At 44.5% G+C, this 15,530-nt stretch overlaps 1 protein-coding gene across 2 annotated transcripts in view; it reads left to right on the top strand.

Annotated features, from left to right (window-relative positions):
- Window positions 1–14,408, top strand: part of TSHZ2 (teashirt zinc finger homeobox 2) — a 234,680-nt gene extending 220,272 nt beyond the window's left edge. For both annotated transcript variants that reach the window (XM_074605044.1, XM_074605043.1), the window contains exon 3: window positions 2,531–14,408. In XM_074605044.1, coding sequence (XP_074461145.1) covers window positions 2,531–2,532 — 2 coding nt within the window. In that variant the 3' untranslated portion in view covers window positions 2,533–14,408. The remainder of the gene's footprint in view (window positions 1–2,530) is intronic.
- The last annotated feature ends 1,122 nt before the right edge of the window (window positions 14,409–15,530 follow it).

The raw sequence follows: 15,530 nt of genomic DNA, 5'->3' as shown, positions 1-15,530 counted from the left end.
GACCTAGGGGGGAAGTACTTATCCCATTGAAATCAATGCCAAGTCCCAATTGATTTTAGTCATGCATGGATGTTACCATTAGTCAAGTACATAGACACTAAGCCTCAAAAATTTATACAATTGTCACAAGTGGCTTTTATAGCAGTGCTAAACCAAAACTGCCTGCACACGTGCAGCAGTGCAGAGAATCCCCTCCAGCTCCCGGGTGCCTTGCTCCATCTTATCTTCCCTCCAGCAGCAAAACCAGTGGAAGAGAGATTTCCACCCTTCCCCGTTGGCTGTGCGGTCCCAGCCCCGCACTGGGGACTCCGGTTGGAAGTGTTTTGTGTGGGCCCTTGTGAAACACATCAGGGATGGACCCAGTTTTTGGCTGGGGTGGTGCAGACCCACGGACGGTTGCAGGGAGGCAGCTGAGGATGGTATCGCACTGTGGGGTGGAAATGATAGGAAGGGGCAAGAACGTCTGAAACGGGTTCGTTGCCAGAGGAGTTTCTCATGGACCTACACCCTGACTGATGTGCCTCTGAAGAGCTCTGCCAAGGGTTAACGATGTCCTTAATGTTGCTTTGTCCATGCTCCCCTTATGATGTGGGAGCAACCAGGAATTTTACAGCTGGTCTAATACAAGGACCTTCCTCACAACGAATCAAAAGAAAAGGAGGCAGGAGTCTGGCTTTTCAGTTTTCCAATCCAAGCCCTTGATAAATATTTCCCACTGGCAGGGGACCAATACTCTGCAGTTACTTTGCTTCAAACCAAGACTCCTTCCCAGATTTAATACTACATGCTGCTTAATTGTCCTAACGACATTCTGGAGGCAGAGTTGAATTAATCAAGAGTTATTGCTCCTGCACTCAGCTGTTTCACCACTGCCTCTCATGTTGGCCTATGCGGGACCAGCCCATAGTGTCTGTGTCCCGCACCCATGAGTTAGACAGATGCTCTTCGTGTCAGAGCTGCTGTAGAGCCTGATATGATCCAAGGCAGGACTCAGCATGCCGTGGGCAGCTTTCCATCCTGGTGAGGGCTGCAAAAATCTACTCGGAAAGGTACAGTCAAAGGCCTGTGCCATCTCCGAGGTCTGCACTTAGGCCATTTGCAGAGGGCGATTCTGCAGCTGAGAACTTGGCCGCAGAAGCAGAGCCAGCTCATGGCATGGCTGTATTTCAGCTCTAGGCGTTACAATAGTCAGACTTCTGGATTTCTTTAAAATTTGAACAAGGTGTAAACTGACACAACTTTGTCATTCTGCAGTGAAAAATAATAGCTTTGCAAAGTGTGAATTGCTGTGGAGCGTTACTTCTGAAACCTAAAGACAACATTTTAAAGTGTCAACATGGATTGCTTTTAATATCTTTTAAGTGGGAATAATGATCTAAGGTATTCACCACAATTTCAAACTGACTTCCATGCATCCTCAGTTGCCAAAAGTCTCTACATTCAGCTGCCAAAACCTCTTCTTCCCTTCCAACAATTCTCCATAGCAGGTTTGGGTTGCCAATGCAAAACTCAGCATCACTGTGAGAACTGAAAAGGTGAAGATATTGTAAAACAAACCAAATTATAAACTAAATAGCATGAAGTCAATGTACCTTTTTGTTTTCATATGGATTTTTTTTAAAAGCTGAGTTTATTTTACTTTAAATAAAGCTACTACTGAATTTCCAGTTGATTTAGCCAGAACACAGGGAACGCACCGCAGGATTTGAGTTGTGTTTGCTGAAATGTCCGTGGCCTTGAACAGATAATATATTTTTCAGTAACATATTTCTCTTTGCCCACTGCTGGTCTTTTTTGCTCTGTGCTCTCTCCAGATTGACTTTCACTCTACTTATTGCCTGCCTCATTTCTCACCCTATTTTTCCAGTTGTTTTTTTTTCTACTGCTTTTCTCAGTATCTTTCTCCCAGGTTATAAGCAAAACAGAATTCAACTTTAGGCTGAACTTTTAAACCCACATATTGAAGTTAAGTTAAACAAGCACCTTCTGTCTCCATGTAGAAGTAACTTCACAACTTGAGTCACTTAGCACTTTTAGTAGTTGCAGAATGGAAGAGGTACAGTGGAAGAACGGCGGCTTTTAGTGCCGGGGAGGTGCTTTAACCACCAGAAATAACACAGCAATAGGCCAGTAATTTAAACACCATGTGGGTACCAAGATGTCCAATTCACCCTGAGGATTTTAGGGCATATTCTTGGCTGGTTGTAGAATGAGGGTCATCGTGTTGTCCAGGTTTAATCAACATGAGGGAAAAGCAGAGATGCAGAGTAACACACTCAGTGGGCCAGGCAGAGCCACAGCATCAGTTGGAGTTTACCCATTAATCCCTGCCCAGTTACAGACGTAAGGATCTGAGGTTTTTTATTCACACTTCCGTGTTCTTGCTTTTTGTGAGCCTATGGGTGGACAACGTAAAGCAAAGCTGACTCATTTCCCAAAATTTCTATTGATAAAAGTACATATTCAATAAAATCTGGAATTGTGATGAGAAATTCGGTAATGATAGTTGTTATCCTTATTCTGCTTGCAGGACAAATGCCTTAGTTCCAGCTCTCCAGCCCAGGCTTCCCGCACCCAGCCCGCCTCTACGTGTCACTCCGATCCTGACATTGAACTCACAACAACCCGGACCGAGAAGACTGCCAAAAAACTCCCGCTATTCTTCTTCATCCTCACTAACAATTTGGTAATGAAGTATTGATTTCCACTCCCCTGCTTATGGACAATATTAGATTTTCATTGATAAACTGCACTGGGGCTGTCTGGTCTCCGCTGTCCCTTTTTGCTGTCACTAAAACAAAGTGCCACTGAAGTAAGATAATGACTGAGAACATTGATGTACTTATTTCGTCAATTTGTAACACTTGACAGGAAAAAAAAATTCTTCATAGTTTAATGTCCAAGTGTGCTACACAAGATGCAGTCACGTTGGAAGCTTTACTTTTCATGGTAATGTCCATTTCCTATTTATAACCCCTTTGGGATAGTTTGTCTAAAGGAAATGTTTCTATTCTGTGCAGCTATTACTGTTGCACCTGGGTTGCCCAATCCAGTCATTGCACTAGGGATCAATACATCACAGTAAGTACAAGAATTATTAAGTTAAAACAGATTCTGAGCCAAAAAACCTCTGAACAATGTTAATCTTCTGTGCAAGTTGTTCAAATAGTTATGCTTAACCATGTTGCTGCCAAAGATTTGTTTAAAATGGATTATTTTCAGTTTGTTTTATTCCTCAGATATAGATATATATTTAAATCTCCATTACGGTTTATGACGAGACATATGCGATGGAGTGATTTTTAAACAAAAGTACTATTGTTAGATTATTGAACATTATATAAATATAGGTATATCTATATATAAATATCGCTATATAAATATCTATATATAGATATAAAAGATAAAAGTAGAGTTCCTTTCTCAGTTAGGTGAGTGTCAATCTAAATCTCTCTGTTGTAGTCAATGGCGGTACGTTGGATTTATGCCGCTGTAAATGAGATCAGAATCTGGTCTTCGCGCCCTCCGTCCGGCCTGGCGAGTGCCGCCGGCGGGGACGGGCTGCGCAGCAGAGCTGTCCTCGAGTCAACCGAGACCTGGGGAGAAGGGGGCTACAAAGACGGCCATTTCAAATTTGTGCTTGTAACTTTTTTCATTAAAACTTTGAGGTCCCGATTTTAATTTGTGGAATATTCACGTTAATAATGAGATCTAATTAAGACATCCATTAAAAGCCCGTTAAAGTTAATTTAACGTAAAAATTCCAATAGAACTGTATTAGATTTTCTCCATTAAATTAACGTTATGGATTTTTAACGGATGTCTTAATTATACATTATTATTAACGGGAATACTGTATTACACAGATTAAAATCGGGTCCCGAGTCAACTCACAAAATCTTCCAGGATATGCTAATGTCGCCAGCCTCACGTCGCCCCGTGCACTGCTCGGAAATCCAGGCACAGCCCTGTTTACTCTCGCTGCGCGTTTCCTCGCAGCGAAAGCAGCCTCCAGTAGAAAAAAATCCATCTCTGCATTTAACGATGAACTTCCCGTATTCTCCAAGGAAAAATAAGCCTGGATCAAGTCGTAAATTGCTACTCCGTTGCAAACGAAATATTCAAAGTACGCTAGGCGCAAGTTGAGAAGAGGATCTCTCTCAAATGAGAGGGGGCTTTGGGGTGTCTCTTACTGTTGTTTTATTTTAGAAGTCCAAGGATATAATTGAAGCGCAGCATTCACAAAATCAGACTAAATATGTTTACTGCATTCCCTGTGGCTTGCGCAGAAGGGCCTGTTTTGGCACAGTTTGGGAAATTTTGACATGATCCCTAAACTCAACATGGAGGAGAAAAAAAGGCCCTTCTTATTTACCTCCTAGGGAAAGTGTTGCCCTTATGCCACATATAATAGCAAATTGCTTTTTTTATGGCATGCATAACCTAGATGGGAAAAAATATGGCGCTTGAGGGAAGGAGGGAAAAAGTAAATGAAGTTCCAGGAATGTCATTCTGAAGTAATGAGGCATGGACAGAAAATATACCCCTCACATCATCGGATTGAGATGGCAGTCGAAATAGCTTCATTGAAGTGTCAGCACTCATCCATCAATCAATCATCCACAAGGAAAAATAGCGACAGTACAACGGGGCGGCTTTTATGGGATTTACTCATGGGCATAGGGAATAGCAGCTCAAATGTAGTTCTGACATGAAAAGCAAGGTGCTGATATTATTTTTTATGATGGGAGGATCATAAAGTGAATTGAGAACAGTGAGGTCTGTCTTTGCTTAACCTATTCAACTGGAAATGAACGGAGCTCAACTGGAAACGAGCAGAGCCTTCAGATGGGTTAAGATTGAAGCCTGCACCGTGCTGAGCACCGGCCATTGACAACAAAATTCTATTAAAGCAAAATCAATGCATTAGCATCGAGCTCCTCAGAAGCTGTTAAATTGCACAGCCCAGTTCAGAGTTATTAAGTGAAGTTGCACGAGGTGGGTCCTGCGGCACGGATCCAAAGGCAGCGAGCGCTGCAGTAAAATGCCCCTTGGGAGGAACCATGCACGTACCCCCAGCCCCGCTCCTTTCCCCAAGCTTTTGGATGCTCTAAAAAAAACATTTGGCTTATTGTGGCATCCGACAGGTGAAGTTCCCACCAACTTATGACAGCCCCAATCCTGCGCCCTGTCACCTTTTGGCATCTGCTTGGGTAGAAACTTTCTGTGATGCATGTTTTGCCTCTTGACGCCATGGCCGAGCCACAGGGAAGCCAATGCAGGCTGGTACTGGGAGTGAGGAGGCCTCTTCCCACAAGAGGGTGGCCCTGCGGCCCCAGCCAGCCTGCGGCGTCTGGGGCTGGAGCTCCGTGGGGCGGCTGCTGCTCAGGTTTGGCAGAAAAGAGGTGTCCCTGGTGCCCCATTGCCGGTGAGCAGAGGGCTCGTGGTGACAACAGAAAACACGGTCCCACCACCAGCCACCCCAGCCCCAGCCATGCCAGCACCTGGGACCCCCGAGCTGAAAACCTCTCTCAAGTTTTTTGGGAGGGCCGGTCCCCCCAGGGAGGTCTGGCCGGCCCAGCAGCGGGTTTTGCTCAGGAACCTTCGCTCCGGCACAGGCAAGTGCAGGAAAAGCTACTTCATTTAAAATCTGGCCACAAACCTTTATTACACACTGCTAAACCTTGATTATTTTGCCTGCATCGCTGTCCTCTGGGAACATTTTAGGTACACATTTGAATTAAGTGATTTTTTTATTTTTTTTACAATACAATATAAAAAGAGAAAATGTACGTCGCTCCTCTCTCTTTCTCTGTACGAATCTGGATGAGTTGATAGTTTATCTGTCATATAAATCAGGTAACACAGAAAATCATTGCATCTTTTCTCTGTCGTATCTACTCAATATCTATCGTTCTGACTTTTATTCTTATTGGAGATCATCAAAACATTAATTAAAAGCCTGGTGATCAAACAGCCGAATATTTATGATTCACGTCCTTGCTTATTAACAAGTGGCATATTGATACACCACATATCCAAGCTGTTTATGCTCTTGCGCTGCAATAAAGCAGTAAGAATTGTTACCCTTACACACTGCTTTGAGAGATTTATTCACAAACAGTAGCTCCCTTCCCGCCACCATCTATGTCAAAAGAAGCCATATCAGCTTAAAAAAAATGTTCTCTTTTAAAAGGGGGAGACGTAATTAGCATCTCTTTGGAGCCTAATATGTAAGAATTTCAGTGGATCAGTCTCAGGTGTTTTTCCCAGGCTCTTATTATTTAAGCTGAGAGGGAGAAAGACACTTAACTTTAAAAATGGCTGTCATCAGTACAATAATAATTGTTAGTTTAAAAAAAAAATCTTTAAGAATCCGCTAACAAACCTGCCCAGTAATTACTTGTCAATGCAACTTATCATGGGTTTTATTACCTACTTGTAAAAGTATTTACAAGACTGACCTCCCTAGCTTTTTTAGAGATCATGGAGGATATAAGAAGTCATTTTAAAAATCAATAATTATATATTAACACGATAGGAGTTGAAGCCTTCCAAGCCAATTTTACAGGCTATTGAGTCAACTCTCACACATTCAGATGGCAAGGATTGTTTCCCTCATTTTTGGTCTTTTTTCTTTCCTTAATCGTGTTTTGATGAAGTGCTATATTTATTAATTTATACCCGTGGTTCAGTTCCTAAAATAGAAGGGGATATTCCCACTGGGAAGCATCCGTGCAGGCTTTGCACGGGAAGCAAGCTGCCCTCGGTGATCGGGAAAGTACAAAAGTCACGGAGTTTTGGCCCGGGGCAGCCTCTGGGTGAGAGGTACCGCGGGGAGACACCAGCGTCGCTCTCTGCTAATTACCGCCGGGCCCATCCTCCCGCGAAGGCGCTGCCCTGGTTCAAGCACAGCAGCTCAGGTCAGCCCTCCCGCTGGTCTCGCTGTGAACGTCATCCTGCGGTCAAACCTCTTGAGGAAACGCAAGGGAATGGAAGACGGCAACGTGATTTTTGGCAGAGGCGTCTTCCCAGCGAAGCCATGACTGCTCAGCGCCCGAGGCCAGGCTGGGCTGAGGCCACCATCCCTGTCCCCTCTCCACTTGCCATCGTAGCTCTCAGGCAGGAGAAAGCGCCTCGGCTGAGTGGAGGTGGATCTCTGTCACGCAGGGCTTTTGTCTCCGCAAACAGATATACGACGCAATTTATATTTAAAACTCTCTCTATAAAGACAGTATTGATCACAGATTCCAGATCAATATGTTGCAATTACAGCAGGCTTTAAAGGCCATCTGTCCCCAAGCAAGAGCACCGATATAACCACCTCGATATATTTTGAAAAAGCCCTACTGGTATGTGCCCATCTCCTTACAGTACAGCCGGACATATTATTTTTGCTCCTAGGAAGCTGTGTTTAGGAGCGACACAGAGTTGTAATTCTTGACCACCAAGGCAGACCTCAGACCAGCTTCTTGTCAGGTCTCCAAGTCACAAGAGGGTCAGTGACACTGCGGTCCCGCCGGTCTGGTTTTCCTGCTCCCCATCACAACTTATCCCACAGGTTGCAACTTTCCTTTTTGCCAAACCTCTGTCAGTTGAAAGCGATCAGCGAGAGGTTATTGAATGTCACTAAAACGAAGGGCTCCTTTCAGTGACGGTGCTGAAGAGCTTGAGCTGGACATTGGTAGGTACAAACTGACAGGTTGGACCCCAGCAAATGTAAAGTTGTGAAACTTGTAACTAAAGCATAAATGATACGCATCTAAAGGCAGATTTCAATTCACATTTCACCAGTCTGAGGACCGAATTTATCAGAATCTGAAGTCAATATCGATGGCCCCAGATGAGCCGCTAAGTAGTGATTCCAGAGAGAAATGCTGCCTGGAATTTCTTTTTTCTCCTGTTCTTAGTTATTTCCTGCAGTGGTTGACTTCACACAAGCACACAGAATTTAGGAATATTATGTAAAAATAAAGACAGTGGGATTACAGTGAGAACAGAAGCCAACGTACCTTTGCAAACGAACACAGGCCAGAGATGGTGCGCGCCCGTCCCGCCAGCGCGTTCCTCATCTTCCCCGCAACCGCCTCCCTCCTTCGGCTTTATTTATACCAACTTCTAAAAAACAGAAGCCAGATTCTGAATTCGGTTATTAGGTGTAAATCCAGAGCTACTCCTTCGAATTCAGTGTATTTACCCTCTGCCTACGCAGCTCCAAACACTGCCCTCACGGTCCTGACCTCGGACTCCCCACACGTTTAGATGGTTTTGAAAAGAACTTCAGCAAAGAGTCTCCAGCTTCGTGCAGATTAAAACCTAAGGCACAGTCTGCACTTCAGAAGTTTTATAGTTATGTCAGGGAAGCGATTGCAAAACTTTGTTATTGATGTGTCTATGCCAGTAAAAGTCCTAATGTAAAAACCGTTGTATCGCTATAAAGCACTTTATACTGGTACAGCTTATTTTGCTTTGCTGGACCACTTTTATACCAGTGCAAGCACTTTTATCCCGGTATACTTCAGTCTACACTAGTGGCCATTTTTTTGTTTTAACTATGCTGGCAAAAAACGGGAAGAGTAGATAAAGTTTAAGATGACACTGTTGTTTCTTGAACCAAAGTGTCTGTACAATATTTTCTTTGAGAGTATTTTTAAAAGTGAAATAGCTGTACCACTGGACTTAACTGCAGAGTAATAAACTTCCAGTTCACCATCACTCTCAGCTCATGAAATGTCTTCAGGCCTTTGTAAAAAGCCCTGTTTGAGACAACAGATTAAATACTAATCCTGGCAGGTCGTACATCTCCACTCGGGTTCATACCATCTAGCTGAGCAAACTTTTTTTTTTTCTTTTTTTGATCTGAGTAAAGACAACAAAAAATTCTTTCACTGAACTTCTTAGATGAGATAGTGGGGGGGGGGGAGGGGGGAGCGGGGAGGGAATCAATATTTTAAAAAGAAAATGAAAATAACATCTTGCAGAAACGCAGCTACGTTAAATGCAAGGACCGCTTTCCCTTGCAGCCCACGTCCCCGCCTGGGCGTCAGCCCCAGGTGAGGGATGTAATCACAGTGCTTAAACTTCCATGCAATTGCCTCAAATGTGGAATATTTATACGGGCGATGTTTTCACTTACGAACCAGGCCGTGTAACGTTCAAAAATGACCTACCTGTGTATATCTAGGCAGATATGCAGCTATATACAGATAGCCACCCCCTGCGCACACGGGTGCACGCCGCAGCGCTCCCCGTCTTTCTGAAGAGGCGACGAGCCTGTGGCTGAAGTAGCAGCCGGGCACAGTTGGCCCCAAGCGGAACAGCAGATACCTTCAGGATGTACAACGCAGTATTTTGGCTTTATCATGCAGCAAATGCTGGAATGTGCAATACAGGTTGCAAAAGCTGACAAGCTAAACAGTTCTTATTTGGCTCAGGGTACTTCACTGTCGTATGTCTCTGGTACAATATGCCCTTTTGTCCAGTGCTCAGGCACCACTTATTAATCCTTTGTTGGTTTGGGGTTGGTTGGTTGGTTTTTTCTGTACATTTGTTTTGCTTTTTTATTATCTTGAATGTGTCAGCACGAATCACGAGATCCACCCCCATTTTAAATAATAGAGCATTAGTTGGCCATAACAGTAAATTTGACAGTCTTGCTCTGCCCCAGCGCTTGTGGTATGTAGTAAGTTTGTTATTGGCAGCATCTTCAGGTTACATCTGTGACCCATGGTGTTAGGTCTAGAATTTTGTTTTAAAAAAATAATTAAAAAAAAAAAAAAAGACTCGAAAGCTCATTTCTCTTTAAAAAGAAAAAAAATGTATATACTACAAATCGCAAAAAGGAAAGATTAAACACAGTTTTTTATATTAACAACGCAAATGGGACTCCTTTCCGAGAGGACTCACGGCGACTTTATCTGTAGAATGTTTCAGTGCTTATGCACTCATTTTGTAACAAGTGCATGCTGTATAGAATATATTGCCTGTATACTTAGAGTGGACGGGGGGGCCAAGCTGCTTTTCATTGTGCACTGCAGCTTGTTTGGATGAAAAGTTACGCTTTTGATGCATTTTTATACTGTACATATTTGTATATATTAACTATATTGCCATGTTATGAACACAGATTTTGTTATATTTGCTTGTTTCGGTTTCCTACAAAAAAAAAAAAAAATCGGTCCATAACGGGGGATATTTTTTTTTTTTTTGGTATAGAAAATATGCTTGTAATTTTTGTTTGTTTGTTTTGTTGGTCATCATCTTTTAATGGTTCCTAAAGGAATTCGAGATGAGTTTTTGGAGGAACTCTGAGAAGCGAGTCTGTGTTTGCATGAGACCTGCCCAGTCGCTGGCTATAAAGGGGGGGGCGGGGGGAAGAGGGGAAATCTAAGTCAAGTTTTGCTTTTAAAGCATGCTTAGTCCCATGGGAAAACTCATACATGTACAATTATTCTCTTTGTATTTTATCTAATAGTGCCTGAATATTTTTTTTAATGTCTTCTTGGAGGAACAATTCATAATTGTCAAAATTTGAAACATTAGCTTAATTTTGTTTTCATGACCTCTCATTTCTCCTCCTTATTTATTTTGTTGCTGTTTATAATGGGCCCCAAGGCCATTTCTGACATTGCAGTGTTCTTCTTCCACATTAAGGATGTTTTTAAAATTACTAAGATTATTGAGCCAACAGGCTGTTTTAATCAAAACCATGTTTCACTTGGTTTTGATGATTATGAATGGTCCTTACGATGGAAAAACCCCTTTCTGCTGGGAGGACCGTACCACCTAGTGGCCCTAAAGCCTCATGGCAGACAAGCATCTCCCCAGGATTTACTGGCTTTCTCAAAGCCTAGCTGGCAATTTTGCTTCAAATTATTTGCTTATTAAAACTAACTTAAACTAAACAAATTGATAATGTTAATGGCTTTTTTTTTTTTTCCCTTTGGTTGATTGCTAAATAAATTCGTATAATTTATACTAGAGGAGATTACTGCTTTTATTGTTTTGGGTTCCCCCAAACCAATTATTAACAATCAGGACTATGTATCTCATTAAATTTAAATCAGGTCAAACCTATTTATCTAAGGCCTTTCCAGATTTACAGGAAGATGACTGTATTCCAGTGCATTTAAGATGTATTTCTGTGTATGATTTTGCAGCATTGAAACCTATTAATGGTGATTTTTTTGTTCTGTATTTTTACCACAGTAAATACATTGTAAAAAAAAAAAAATAATCCCTCAACTTTACCACAGAAAACATTACTTTTTATGCCCAGGGATTTTTTTTTTTTAATAAAATCACTGCAGTTTTAGAACTGTAATTAAAGCCCTGAATAATAGATCACACATCTTTATCTGTTGTGTTTAAAAGGAAAAAAAAATAGCCCAAACTGCTCACATAATCCTGAATGCCTCATTTCCATAAAAAAGGTTTCTATACATATATTATTTACATTTTTAAACATGGTAATTCTTTCCTTTGTGGCATAAAATGTCTCTTTTCCACTGCAGCTATTGGAAAGCGACTGCTCACATCTGAAATGTTATCGTAATTTGCATCAGGAAACCCAACTGCAGACATTAAGGACTTGGGTGTGTTCAATTATGATTTTGCTGGAGGCTGTCCCTCATTTTAATGCTGCACTCATTGAACTACCTTTCTGAAATCTAGCTGATATGGTTCACCATAGACATGCTTCACAACATCATTAGCTTTGCAAATGGCTTCATTTCAGTCAATGCAGACTTCAGTTTTGGCCAATTGTAAAATGGAAATTTGAAAAGGAAAAAAAAAAAAAAACAGATGCACTTAAAACATGAAAAGAATTATTTATATGATAAAAATATATTTAGATTTTCAAAGCACAAGACTGAACAGAAGTGCTCTTTTTATGCTTTCTGAAGATGTTACTGTTAAAAGTCTTTCTACATCAGGCTTAATAAATCTGTAATGACATTTGATGGATTGATTTTTGTGTGGGTTTTTCTTTTCTTTCTTTCTTTTTTTTTTTCCCCCCGTTTCTTTCTCTGCAGAGAAAGAAAAAGACTGACCTGGAGAGACTGTGGGAGTACAAAACCACAGGAATGTGCCTGTTTCAGTAAAACTCACGAACGATTTCTAGCAGCCTCCCTTCCCTTAAATAATAATATCACTTAAAATAAGAAAAAGAAAAAAAAAATATCCAACTACACCACCCTGCATTTGCTTCTACAGATCTTTTTCTCTCCCTCCTCTGACCACTCCGTGCGGGGGTTATTTATGGTGTAATCTACAGCGAGGCATTGGGCTGCTGTCACACAAATTCAAGGCTCGCTAGCCATAAACCAGGCATGATTGAGATACCAAATACCCTGCTCGCCACCGCTCCACCTCCGACGGATGGCTCTGTTTAACACTTACTTTCCCTAAGCGCTCCCTGGTCCCCTGTCACGCGGTGTCCCCCCGCGCGGTCCCCACGTGTCACGCTGCCGCAGCACGCGCCGGAGCTGCCCCGGCCACGGTGGGTTATTTACTGCCGAGGAGCCAAAGCTCTGGGTGGCAGAGATCACCGAGACTTGTACTCATTGAGTTTCGATGGGTACAGTATCACCTGTTAGCCGTGTTTAATTGCCGCTGCTCCTCCTCGCCATGGTAAAATGTCCGATGAGCGGTGGAGCCCATCTCCAGCCACCCACCGTCCCCAGAGCACAGCATCCTCCCCAGCCCCTCCGTCCCAGCCACGCGCCGCCGGTCACTGAAGGAGAGGGCGGTTGGCCGCAGTCAGAGGGGAGGGAAGTGATGGATGTGTCGTCCCCCCACCCCCGCCATCATCCTTCTCCTCAGATCTCCTGCCTTTCCCAGGCCCCCTTCAGGGTCTCTCCAACCTGCCATGGAGGACCAGGGCCACAAGGGCACCACTTGTCCCTTCTTCAGCCACCCACCCCCAACGCGGAGAGCCAAAGCCAGGGAAGGCTCCGCACCCTCCTCGTCCTCCGTCACCACCTCCTTGGTGTAACCCACACCGCCCCGCAGCTGACCTGCACCAGCCACCCTTCAACTCCTACACGCCGGGGAGTTCGTTAGCGAACACACTTATGAGACAGAGCCTTGGATCCTGCAACACTGATTTTTTTTTTTTTTAAGTGATTTTTTTTTAAAGGAATATATTGCACACATTTCAAGAAACCCCTCTAGGGTAAAATAAAAAATATATATAGATGGCTAAAATAACAAATGAATCATAAAACTTAGAGATGGAAAAGGACTATTAGATCATCCAATTTATCTTGCTGTCTGCCAATACAGGTTTGCTCCCCGCAGACCGCTCCCCAGGGCTTTGTCTAGTCTTTCTGACTTAACTCCAGCACGCAGGGTCCTCTGCCACTTTCCTGGGAAGAACAGTCAATGGTTTAGGCATGTTTTATATGTACGGGGCCAAATCCTGGCCTGAGGGGAGTCTCACCTGCAAGGCGCGCAGGCGTTGACCCCCAAACATGTCGATGGCTCCAGAGAGCAGCGATACACGCGTCACTCCAGCGTGTTTTCACCTCCTGCCCTTGCACACGGCTGCCCGGGCCACCCCGCGGGGCTGCGGGGCCGGGACCGTGGTCCGCAAGGAGCCATGTCCCCTCCATCCCGGATGGAGCCGCGGGGCCAGCCGGCTGGGCAGGATCCAGCGTCTGCCCATGCCGCGGCGTTCCCATCCTGGTGGAGACTGCCAAACCAGCTGTAGGCAGCTCTCAGCAGGCTTAAGAGACTGCTCTAATTTATTCCAAGGGTTTGAACTTGCATCTCTCTTTCTTTTCTTTTTTTTTTTTTTTTTTAATTATTGGTGATACACTCCAACAGAAGAACAAACAAACAAATAAAATCAACCCTTCAGCTTCTCAGATGGATGTTTTGGCTACAGGGCAACTTTGAAAGCCTGGTTCAATTGTTGTTTTTGCTTTCATTTTTTGCTGCTCCTTAAAACTGTCTTGATTTAATAAAAGTTAAATGTTTTCATAGGAAAATCAGGCTGGGTCGTTTGTGATTCTTTTATGTACAACACGAATACTACATTATTCAACAATTGAGGAATAAATTTAATTCTGTCTACCTTCTACCTTTGCTGAATGTTTTACAATTTAAATGGCTGGTCTGACAGTGACGTCCGGGTGCTGAGGAGAGATCGATTGTCTCCAGGAGGGCACCAAGGTCATGGTAGGAAGGACTTTGGGTGGGACATCACCAGGCCTGAGGGAGGCAGGAGGGGAGAGCCTGGGACCAGGGGCTGGGGTTTGCTGCACCAGAAGTGGGATTATCTGTCTCCAAGGGCCCCGTTCACCGCCCCGCTGCCCGCCATGGGGGTACCCAGGCTGGAGACCCCTCTGTGTGGGGCCATCGCTTGTGCTGGGCATGAGCTGAGCTTTCCTGGGAGTTTGCAGGTGACCAATACCCCCAGTTCCAGAGTCGGGCCGGGGCAGCCGAGCACACCGCAGCCGGCACAGCCGCTGGAGAGGCTCCTGTCACTCAGGGCACCTCATTAGGAAGATTTATGACCAGGAAAACAAAAGTTTAGAGGAACAAAAGGCAAGTCCACATACCCTCGGCATCTGCTCCCGTCTCACACCGACTCCTCAGCCCTAGCTCAGAGGCAATTCTGGACCAAATGGAGCTTTTAACTGGGCTCCAGACCTCAGGCTGTGGGCAGGAGCGGCTGCAAAGGAAACGGCCTTCGTGGAAAGAGAAGGAACAAAGATCAGGAGAAAAACAATGCAAACCAGAGTATAAAACTTCAGGTCGTATCAAGTTGCTCCCCACTACTGGGAAGGTGTTTCCCTGTTCACGGGAAGGAGTCGAGGCCCTGAGGATGATGATGGGGCTCCTCCCGGGATGCAGCACCCCCGGCTGCCGGCGCTTACCCCGCCCAGGGCAGGGAGCTGGGGGATCCGCTCCTCCTCCATCCCCCGGTGCGCACGGGCAGCGGGAGCGTGCCGGTGTCGGCAGTCGTGCACGGGGCCAGGCTTTTATCACAGCAGGCAGAACTAACCAGCCACACCGAAAAACTGCCAGATTTAGGCTACGTGTACACGAGGGCTGACCAGGGCCCTCCTCAAGTGACGTCTGCTCATGTGCCCTGTTCTTGGTGATCGGCAGCGCACGTGGCACCATCAACGATAAGCAGGAAAAGGGACGTGCTCACCTGGGATTCCATCAATAGGAGGATCCAGTGGGAGGTGAAGAGGCACAAAAGGGGCTGTGCGGTACCTGGAACACCAGGGAGCAAGGTCCAGACCACTCCTTTTTGTATAATGTTGGAATTTCGCAGAGTTTTCTGCAGCCCAAACAGTAATCCAGGCTAAGCCCTTTGATGCCTCCTCTGGTCGTCCGGCAAAATACACCTAAATCCCTAAAACATGAAGTGCATCCGTGTCTCAAGGGCCGTCGTGCAGGAGGAGGAGGCTTCTTGCAGAGACGAGCAGATAAACCTCAGCTCTAACACGGGCATTTGGGAAAGACAGACCGCCTACGCACTGGAAATATTTACTGCAATGGTACTGTCGCTT

The sequence above is a fragment of the Larus michahellis genome, chromosome 12 (genome assembly GCF_964199755.1).
Source record: "Larus michahellis chromosome 12, bLarMic1.1, whole genome shotgun sequence".
NCBI classification, from domain to species: Eukaryota; Metazoa; Chordata; class Aves; order Charadriiformes; family Laridae; genus Larus; species Larus michahellis.
The sequence above is the reverse complement of the archived record's forward strand: the minus strand, read 5'-3'. Positions and strand labels throughout refer to the sequence as shown.